General features: G+C 43.0%; 1 protein-coding gene across 1 annotated transcript; it reads left to right on the top strand.

Annotated features, from left to right (window-relative positions):
• Nucleotides 1-815: 815 nt before the first annotated feature.
• Nucleotides 816-10,057, top strand: NEU4 (neuraminidase 4). The gene is made up of 3 exons (XM_051991026.1): nucleotides 816-1,018; nucleotides 2,750-3,005; nucleotides 6,901-10,057. Exons 1-3 carry the CDS (start codon nucleotides 818-820, stop codon nucleotides 7,917-7,919), a joined length of 1,476 nt encoding a protein of 491 aa, XP_051846986.1. The 5' UTR covers nucleotides 816-817; the 3' UTR covers nucleotides 7,920-10,057.
• The last annotated feature ends 329 nt before the right edge of the window (nucleotides 10,058-10,386 follow it).

Genomic DNA, 10,386 nt, shown 5'->3' with positions numbered 1-10,386 from the left:
GATCACACTTGGAACTGCTTCTATTTACCTAGTTACTCTATCAAAGTTATCTGAAGTGGGCTGCCTAAAAAAGCTCTTCCTCATTGGAAGTCTGTAAGCAAAGCTGGAGTGACTACTCATCAAAGCATATTGTGGAAGGGATTATTTTCTGCTACGGGTGGGATTAGATGTCCCTGGAATTCTTTTTGATCTTTGATTCTGCGACTCTGATGCCTTTCTCTCCAAACACTGCAGTTATCTGTCTACTTCATCTGCCTGGAGAAAAAGCAGATCTTGTCTGTTAATGTCTTATTTTAAATGAAATTTCTCTTTGTATCTCTTGCTGCTGGGATTTTGTTGGTAACATACAGAAGTGCTGGTGATTTTTGTGGATTTATTTTGTATCCTGCAACTTTCCCAAAGTTGTGAATTATTTCTAGTAGTTTTTAATCAATTCCCTAGGATTCTCTAAGTATACCATCGTATCATCTGCAAGGAGTGATAATTTTGTTTCCTCATTACCTACTCTAATTCCTTGAATTTCTTTTTCTTCTTATTGCTAAAATGAATGTTTATAATACAATATTGACTAGTAATGGTAATAGTGGGCAACCTTGTTTCACTTCTGATCTTGTTGAGAATGCTTCTAGTTTGTCCCCATTACATATGCTGTTTGCTGATGGTTTTAGATAGATGCTCTGTGGATGTCTTAAAACAAAAATTTAACAATAATTAAAATGGGAGGTTTAGACTGAGCCTCAGAGTCTGGTTTATTTCTTTCTACCCCATCTCTCATGCTTCTTACATACTGTGTCCTTTCCTTTCTTTCAGGAGAGCCATGAGTAGCCCATACTTCCCAGCTCGGACAGTGCTGTTTGAGAGGGAGGAAGGTGGCGTGACTTACAGGATACCTGCCCTGCTCTATGTCCCCAAGAAGGCCACTCTGCTGGCCTTTGCAGAGGAGAGGCTCAGCCCTGATGATTCCCATGCAAACGTGCTGGTTCTGAGAAGGGGTGCCTTCTACAAGACCTATGTGGAGGTAAGTGGCACGTGGGCCATTGAGTCACCCTCCAGGGAAACATGAGAAACACAGATGACTTTAGGGGAAGGACTGTTGAGGGACTGTGGGCAAATTGTGAGTTCTACTTAATGAACTGATGGGCTTCTTTGTGAGACTTTGTGAGATGTTAATAACATCAACATCTCATGTATAGAGTCCAACACTTCTGCAGCAGCAGGGCAGGAGAAGCGTCAGAAGTTGAGGGGGTCCATATCTTCTGTGGAAGCTGAGCTTCCTGGAAAGGAGAGGATTAAAGCTAGAATGTGCAGCAACATCAGGAGGCAATATGACGTATTGGCTCCAGATGCTGGGAGTGGAATCAGGAGCTATCAGGGAGCTGAATCTAGGCTCTGACACTTAAGAGTTGAATGACCTTAGGTTAGTAATAACCTCTCTGAGTCTAGTTTCTTCATCTGTCAAATGGGGACAATAATGACCATAGGAGTTGTTATGGGGGTCAAAAGAGATTTATGTAATGTATGTAAAGCAAATCCTGAACTCACACACATATGTAGCTCTCATCATCATCATCATCATCATCATCATTGAACACAGTCAGGAGTCTTGCATAGGCTTTGCATCTCCATCAATGGGGAGAGTTCCCATACTAGGAGAGAGTAAGTCCTAGATCAATGATCTTCATCTTTTTTTGGATCATGTATCCTTTTTTGACAATCAAGGGAAGCCTATAGACCTTTTATTGTCTGAATTCACAAAAGAAGGAAATGCTAAATTTCAGCTAGAAGCCAGTGAGACTAGAAAGTCTCCAAATTGATGGATATTCTGAAATCTGTTCCAGAATCCAGGTCAAGAACTTCTTTCCTAGATTCTTTGTCTATTCAAGTAATCGATATATGCCATAAATACATGGCCAGTCCCCCCACATCTGAACACGCTCACCATTTTCACAGTAATGTTTTCTTCTAGTGCTTCATAGAAGCTCTAGAAAAGAAAAGAGCTGTAACTAGAGTCAGAAGACCTGGCTTCAAATCCCACTTCCATTACTACCTCTGTGACCAAATTATTTCATCTCTTTGGACCTCAATTTCTTCATTTGTAAAACGAGGGGGTGGGATTAGATGGCCTTCTAGCTCTATCTAGATCTATGATTCTATGCAAGATCCTTGGGGGGCATGGTACCTTGCACACCGTAGGTGGCGGGCAAGAGATTTTCTTAGAGCCTGCATGACTGAAGCCACCTCTGACCCTCATTCAAGTATCTTTAGCTCTCAGTGCTCTAGGAGACTCTCTGGGACGGAACCATACTGGTAGGATGAAAGAAAGAATGAAAAAACAGCCCTGGTCCCTCTCCCTCAGTGTTATTACCCCCACTTTACAGATTGGGAAACGGAGACTCAGAGGTTAATTGACTTGCCCGAGATCATGTTGCTAGTAAGTGTACGAGTCAGGTTTGAAGCTGGGACTTCTCAGGCCAAGAACAGTGTGCTTTCCATAAATTATCTATCATTTTTGGGTACTTTATCCATCACTCTAGTCTGGTGCCCTCTTCCACAGGGTTAGTATGGTCATTGGGCTCAATGACATACTTGAACTTGGGTTTTAGAGTCATTGCTCAAGGTAATTGATAGCTTCTAAATGAGAGAATTTGGAGTGTGCAGTGCATGAGGGAGATGAGAGAATCATGAATGTCAATGGAAGAATTAGACTTAGAGGAGGAAGAGAGTTTGGATGCTTTCCTTCCCTCTCCAGTGGGGAGCCATGCGAGTTGTGAAGACAGCATCTCTGGAGGAGCATCGGTCCATGAACCCCTGCCCCGTCTATGATGAGCTCACTGGTACCGTCTTCCTCTTCTTCATCGCTGTGTTGGGCAACACCCCGGAATCCTTCCAGATCATGACTGGCAAGAATGCAGCCCGCCTCTGTTATGTGACCAGTTCAGATGGGGGTCTCACCTGGAGTGCTGTCACTGACCTGACAGAACAAGTCATTGGCTCTGTTATAGAAGGTAAAGGAACCCACACTGGGTTGATGAAAGTGCTCCATTTAAAAAGGCTTTGGCCCTTATTTTGGGTCAAATAAGACTTTTGTTAGTAAAAGAGAAATGGGGAGTAAGAGAAGAATTCTCAGTGGTATCTCAGTGGTAGATTGTTCAGTCCGATCCAGAATTTGAAAGAACAAAAGCCACACTGAGTTAATAAGATGTGGGGTTTGGAGGAAACCAAATTATCTGGTTGATAAAAGGTATTGAAGCTTCCTGACGCATAGCCTTTGTGAGGAGATTCTGGTCCTCAGAATGAAACATCTCACGTCCCATTTCCCCCAGAACTTCAAGTTGGGATGAACAGCCAACAAGGGAAAAATGGCGCCCCTGACAAATGCCCCAATCTAAGGCACCTCCCAATATACCAATTACCAAGAGGTAAAACTGAATAACACAGGGACTAATAGATTTCCTTTGGTTTTGAGGGGATTCTGGCCATTATGGTTATTTCCATCCACATACTCTCTCTCCCTCCTCTTTTGCCTCTGGGATGCCTGCCTCTGGTTGGTTGCCTATAATAGAGGAGTTCAGGTGGCTGCTAGTATAATTTTACTATGTGTTTCTATGTACAACTCTTCTTTCCCTTTCTCTTTCTTTTCCCATCTATACTTCCTCACAATCAATATTTACTTTACAAAATTAATGTATTTTCAGGCATGTATTAAGAGCTTTGAGGGCATCCAAATTGGGGAGTTTGGGATCTCAGAAGGGGTGCTGACATTAAAAAAGAACTGGTTCAAACATTGCCTCTGACATTCACTAGCTATGTGACCACTGGTAATCACTGAACCCGTTTCCTCGTCTTCAGGAATTGCTAGAATATCTGTCTCACAGATTGCTTAGATGGTCAGAAAGGTAGGCATGTTTGAAGAGTGCTTTATATCCCTTAAGGTCTTAAGTTACAGTTGTTATACTTGGGTTTTAGAACCATTGCTCTAGTCTCTTTTTTGGTCAGTTTTCTCTCCCTTTCCACATATTCTATTACCCTCCCTGTTTCCTTTTCCTTTTCTCTTTTACTTGTTTTGTGATTTTATATTAGTTTATAGGTTCAGGGATTTATTGGAGGCTGGAGAAGTGACCACCATGCTCTCCCATCTTTTTCCCCACCAATTAACAGCCAATGCTTTCTAAATGGATGATTTTGTGGTAAGCCAGCAGCTCCACCCAAGAAATGAAAGACAGCACATATGTGTATGTATTTAAATTTATTGAAGTATATGGGAGGTACAGACAATGATTCATGAGTTTTATGGGGGACTAAGAACATGAGGTCTCCAGTGCTTCTCTGTATGTCTAAGAGGTGTGGGGTAACCCAGTCCAATGCCAGTTTCTGACTCAATCCATATAGAATTCAATGTATGGGCTCAGTTTATTAGATCATAGCAGCAGAATGGACTCCTGGCTTCCTCCTTGCACTCAGAAAAAGTTCCATCTCTGCTATAAACTTCTGAGGTTTTTCTGTTTCCTCCTCTCTGAGGTTTTTTTGTTTCCTCCTCTCCTTTCCTTCCCCTTCATGTTCTCAGAAGTGTCAAACTCCGAGTCATAGAGATTAATATGTAATTGAAAAATATTTAATAAAATAAATCAAAACACAACACAACATAGACGGTGTTATTTGGTGGTTTTCTAAGACAACATGTATTTTCCAGAGATCCATTGCTGTCCGAATTGGATATCACTAATACTAGGGTATAGGAGCTATACATCATGAGACTTAGGAGTCACAGGGCAAAGTGTGACATGAGAGCAAAAAAATTTATTGAAATGTACAATGGAAATGAGATGTTAAAATGAAATGCAAGCATTTTATAATTTCCCTTAAAAATGCAAATAAAATAAATAATAATAGCTAACGTTTCTATGGCAGCTAGCTACAATGTGCCAAATGTTTTACAAATATTATCTCATTTGATCCTCGTAACAACTCTGGAAATTAGATGCTATTATTATCCCTATTTTATAGTTGAGAGAAATGAAGAAGACAGGTGCTAAGTGTCTGTGGCTGTATTTGCACTCAGCAATTCCTGAGTCCAGGAGCCCTCTATCCACTGCACCATCTAGCTGCCTGAATAAATAAATTTATTTGCACCATATCTTGGTAAATTTTTTCTGCCCACCTGGGTTGTTCCATGCCATTCAGGTTTTGGTCAGAAAACAGGCCCTTTCTTTGTAAATAAAAAGAACTCTTTCAATGAGAGGGAGAAAGGGAGGAAGGGAGAGAGAGAGAAATATATAGAGTAGAGAGAAAGACACGAGTTAGGCACTGAGTATTTCAGCAGGAATGAAGGCATCATTAACTTTGACAGGAAGTCATTGCAAAATGCACATGTACATAAATATAAACGTATATCTACACACATATGTTTATGACAACCAAGTGTCCTGATTCTACCTAGGAAAGGCGAGTAAATAAATGGGTTTGTAAGATTATGCTATTTTTTTTTTTACAAGTAAGATTATTTTTCCCTCTGCTAAGTAGATACTTGCAAGTAAAATAATTTCCTAGAAGCAAGAAGACAAGGGGAGAAAGGGACTTTAACAAAGGGGAGGAGGTTTGAAACACTAGAAGCCTCCATTTTCCCAGCCCTAAACCAATCTATGCTCATAATATGGTAGGGTACATGGGAAAGTAGAACATATAGCCACAGATGACCTGACAATGCTGTCCTGGAGTCTACAGCTGGTAGACACAGGAAGAATACTTCTTTTACCGTGTGAGATCACAGAGGCAGAGGACAAAGTTTCTTCAAAGAGGGACAGAGCACTGGGAATTTCACAGACAACATGGCTGATGGTTTTGGTTAACATGTAGTTATTTCTTGTACTGCAGAGGAATAATTTCAAGAAAGGGGGAGAGGTAGCTGAGTGGCTCAGTGGATAGAGTGGCTCATCGTTGGCTTCCCAGTTCCTCCCAGAATCATGAAGCTCTCAGGCTGAACTTGGCTTTGTTTCTTCACTTCCAAGAAGGGGTTAATAATGGCACCTATCTTGTAAAGCTGTTGTAGGGTCCAAATGAGATAACATATGTAAAATTTCTTGCAAAATCTCATATGCTGTAGACATGTAATTTTTAATAATCTGTATTTGAACATAATTTATTAGATAATCACTAACACAATATACCTCCGTGTGTGTAAGTATATACATAGTCAGGTGTGTGTGTGTGTATATATGTCTTTATATGCATGTAAACACACATGTACACATATATGGAAATCTATCTGTCTATATCTGTATCTTTGAAAAATAGATAGAAAAACAAATTCTAATCTATTTTTAGTTAAGATTCAAATCTTTATAAATCGAAGCTCCTTGAAAACAATAGTTATTTAATTTGAGACTCTGAATCATTAGCACAGTGGCTGGTAACCTATAGGCACTGATAAATAAGTAGAGGAGGAGATGCTAGTAGATGAATGGATAGAGAGATAGCTAGATGATAGATAGGATAGATAGTCAGCATTTATTGAGAATTTTCTATTTGCTAGGCTCTGTGCTAATCATTGGGTATGCAAAAGCAAAAAAGACGGTCCCTGCCCTTAAGGAGCTTACAGTCTAAAGGAGGGAAGACAGTTCCTAAAGAGGAGGCAGAAAGGGGGAGCTGACCAGGAGTGGGCTAGCGCCCAAAGTGATACAAAAGAGGGGTTCCAAAGGCCAGATTAGCCTGGGCTTTGAAGCTGGAACCCAAACGTTCCTGTGGTGCTCTTGTTTCTGTAAGTGCTTCTCCAAAAGTGGTTTTGGGGGAGAGGGTTCTTCCTCCTCCTCCTCTCTCTCTTCTCCTCCTTCTCTCCATCCTGCCCTTCCTCCTCCTTTCTTCTCCTTTGCCCACTCATTCACGGCAGCCTCTCTCTCTCTGCAGACTGGGCTACCTTTGCCTTGGGTCCTGGCCACGGCATCCAGCTGAGGTCGGGCCGTCTGCTCGTTCCTGCTTACACTTACCACATCGACTGCAAGGAGTGCTTCGGGAAAATCTGCAAGACCACTCCTCACTCCTTCACCTTCTATAGCGACGACCACGGTCGGAGCTGGCAGTTTGGGGACTTCATCCCCAACCTGAAGACCGGGGAGTGCCAGTTGGTATCCGTGTATGAGGAAGATGGCAGCAATATTCTTTACTGCAATGCCAGGAGTCCCCTGGGCTGCCGGGTGCAGGCGCTCAGCATGGATGATGGGGCTGCCTTTTTCCCAGGACAGCTGGTCCGGAAGTTAGTGGAGAGCAACCGCGGTTGCCATGGCAGCATCGTTGGGTTCCCAGCTCCTCTCATCGGGAGCTCCTCTCAAAGTCGGTTACAAGGGGAGAGCTGGTTCGTCGGTGGCTGTGATTATTCCCACTTCCAGCAAAAGCTTCGCGTACTTCAGAAACACAGAGAAAAGAGTGTGAGAAGTCTCGCAGTCACCTCCGCAAAGCGCGCATCCCAGCGCCGTCCACCATCGAGGATCTCCGAAGAATCTCCGAGCTCTGCTCCTGATTCCGGCCAGGCTCTCTCAGGATCTGTCTTTCCACCTTCCACCTCATTCCAGGCCCCCACTTGGGTCTTGTATTCCCACCCCACCAGTCACAGATCTCGGGTAAACTTGGGGGTCTACCTCAGTACTTTCCCCAGAAACGCTGACAGCTGGACCGAGCCCTGGGTGATTTACCAAGGGCCCAGCGCATACTCTGATTTGGCAGCCATCGAATTGCCCTTTTCGGAGCCCTCCACTCCGGGGATTCCAGCCATCACTTTTGCCTGCCTCTACGAGAGCGGGGCCAGGTTTGCCTACGAGGAGATCTCGTTCTGTCTGTTCACACTCTCTGAGGTCATCGAGAATATTCCCACAAAGGGCCGCTCATCGACCCAGAGCAAGAACCGCTGGAAAAGCTGCGCGACTTCCTGAATGCCCTCCTCTCACCGTCCTGGAAGGGGGCCCCAGGGCAGCCTCGAGTTTTTAGTACAGACTCCACAGAAGACCTATAGAAATACCCAAACACCACAGAATGGTTCTCCTCATTTGAGAACGTATCCTCAGCTGTCAGTGGACAATCACTGAGGTTGGCACGTGGTTAAAACAGTGTTTGATGTGTTGAACTCACTTTTTCTTTTGTTTGATGACTTCAAAATACATATAGCGTTAACTCCTTTAAAAATTTGGGCTGTACCTTTTACCTGCGGGAGGATCCCTTAGTGAATGAATTAGGCTGTTTATGATTTTTTCAGTTCTGAATGGAGGCCTTTATTTTCTGCCTAAAGTCATTCCTAAGATTTCCTCTTATGATTTTTATTTTTCCTTCGAGTCATTCTAGAAGGTTCCATGATCTTTGTGTATCCCACACTATTTTGTATTTCATTGGATACTCTTTGACTTCATTTTGCAATATTTGCTAATTATCCTTGAAGATCTCTTTGAATTTTTATGCATTTTTCCTTCATTTTTTTTAGTAGCCTGTCTGTTGGTTTATCTGCTGGTATCCTGGACTTTTGTTGATCGTTTTTTCTCTTGCCATCTCTAGCATCCCTCTTCTTGTATTCCCCATCCCTCACTTCCTAACACCTCTCCTCTCATAAGCCTTGAACACTGGCTGAAGAGTTGCCTTAATCCTCCTTGGAAGGCAGGTTAAGTGGTTCACCTGCCTGAGTCCCTGACCAGAATAACTGATCTCAGCTCCGTTTCCAACACCTTTCTCTCACACCCAGCACATCGGTGCACGCTGCTTTATTTTCAGATTGCCTGCTTCCTCCTTTTATTCTTTCCTTTCCATTTGCAAGACTAGACAGAATGAACCACTTGTGTAGGTCTAGGGAGTTGAGGAGCTAAGAGTATTTGGGAAGGGATGCTGCAATTTTGGGTCATCCCTACCTTAGGTCTGGGCTTCTGGCACAAACCCCTACTTGTGTTGGCTGCCAGAGACTAGTGGAAGTGAGTGGATGTCTTACTTTGTTAAGTACTATAAGTAGTAAAGTTCTCCATTGTTAATTAATGATATTTTTCAGCTTGATCATAATGGTCCTTTTGTCTAATCTTGTCATTAAGCTCTAGAAATTCTATAATCAGTTCCTAAGTTTGTTGTTTGGAAGTTGAAGTGTTAAGGAGTTTGTGGAGAGTTATTGATCCACCATTTTGCTGGTCATGTGTCTCACTCCTGAATGACCCAAATAGGAGGAGTTAAAGGGGAAGAACAGTGACCTTCAATGCACCCATGTTTGGATTTCAGGGACATTAGCAATGAAGAGACTTGAAACCAGGAGAAAACCACAGTTTTTTAGTTGATGGGCTGGTTACTTTAGCTAGGCCATTTCTTGATTGTAAGGGTAGCCAAGGGCTAGCCTTTTAGGCTGCATCATGATAAATACAATATCCAGAATAAGGGAGGTGATGGTCCCATTGTCCTCCCTTCACCAAACTATCTGTGGAGAATCATGTCTGGTCCCGGACACCAGTTTCAGAAGGACATTGATTTTCTAATGATGGAGACTTAAGTCTCCAATCCACTCTTTTCCTCTACATCAGTTACCAGTTCCAAATCATACTGCAGGAACAGCCAGAGTTCCTCCTCCGGAGATTATCTTGAGCAGAGTGACCAAGAAGATGAGGTGAGTGGAAATCACCCCATGTGTGGATATTTGAAAGGAAGTGAAGATGTTTAGTCCAGACCAGAGACTGGCCATACAAAAGCTGCTCCCCAGTGTTAAAGGTCAGCTGCGGCCTTAAAGGGCAGGACTTGGACCAATGGGTGGAACATAGACTGAGGCTTGGTTCCTAACAAATGAAGACACCCCAAAGGGCCATGGACTATCTCAGCACCTGGCAGACCCCACTTCCTCAGAACTCTTCAAATGATGATTGGATGACCATTTGGGGGGTACATCATGAGAGGATCATGGGTTGGACGTCAAAGCCCTAATCCAGCTCAATGATTTCAGGATCTTGTGAGTCACACTATTACTTTATGACTGTTTTCCAAATAAACGGTTCTATTTTTCTTAAGTATCTATGGTAAGAGCATTGAGCGGCCTGTCCTTTCTTCTCCCTGATACCTAATGGTTTGGTTGCCGTTGTCCCATTTGGGGCTTTTCATCACTGGGAGAGGTCAAAGTCTAACAGGGCCTGAAGCAGGGCAGAACTTCAGTGGGATTTAGTCGTGACTTCCTATGAGATTTAGCCATGACTTCTTATGGGATTTAGCCGTGACTTCCTATGGGATTTAGCCATGACTTCCTATGGGATTTAGTCGTGACTTCCTATGAGATTTAGCCATGACTTCCTATGGGATTTAGCCGTGACTTCCTGTGAGCACGAATATCATCACCCACCCTCACTAGGGCAGACAGAGGGTAACCAGCTGTAATGAGGTCCAAAGCAGCCT

Source organism: Antechinus flavipes, chromosome 3 (genome assembly GCF_016432865.1).
Source record: "Antechinus flavipes isolate AdamAnt ecotype Samford, QLD, Australia chromosome 3, AdamAnt_v2, whole genome shotgun sequence".
Taxonomy (NCBI): domain Eukaryota; kingdom Metazoa; phylum Chordata; class Mammalia; order Dasyuromorphia; family Dasyuridae; genus Antechinus; species Antechinus flavipes.
Note: the sequence above shows the minus strand (reverse complement) of the source record. Positions and strands in the feature narration are given on the sequence as shown.

Bases quoted from the DNA above. Each gene is read 5' to 3' on its own strand.
- NEU4 (XM_051991026.1), top strand. From the start codon at position 818: ATGAGTAGCCCATACTTCCCAGCTCGGACAGTGCTGTTTGAGAGGGAG. The intron at 1,019-2,749 runs GTAAGTGGCACG...TTCCCTCTCCAG, and splicing joins TCTACAAGACCTATGTGGAG to TGGGGAGCCATGCGAGTTGT. The intron at 3,006-6,900 runs GTAAAGGAACCC...CTCTCTCTGCAG, and splicing joins CATTGGCTCTGTTATAGAAG to ACTGGGCTACCTTTGCCTTG.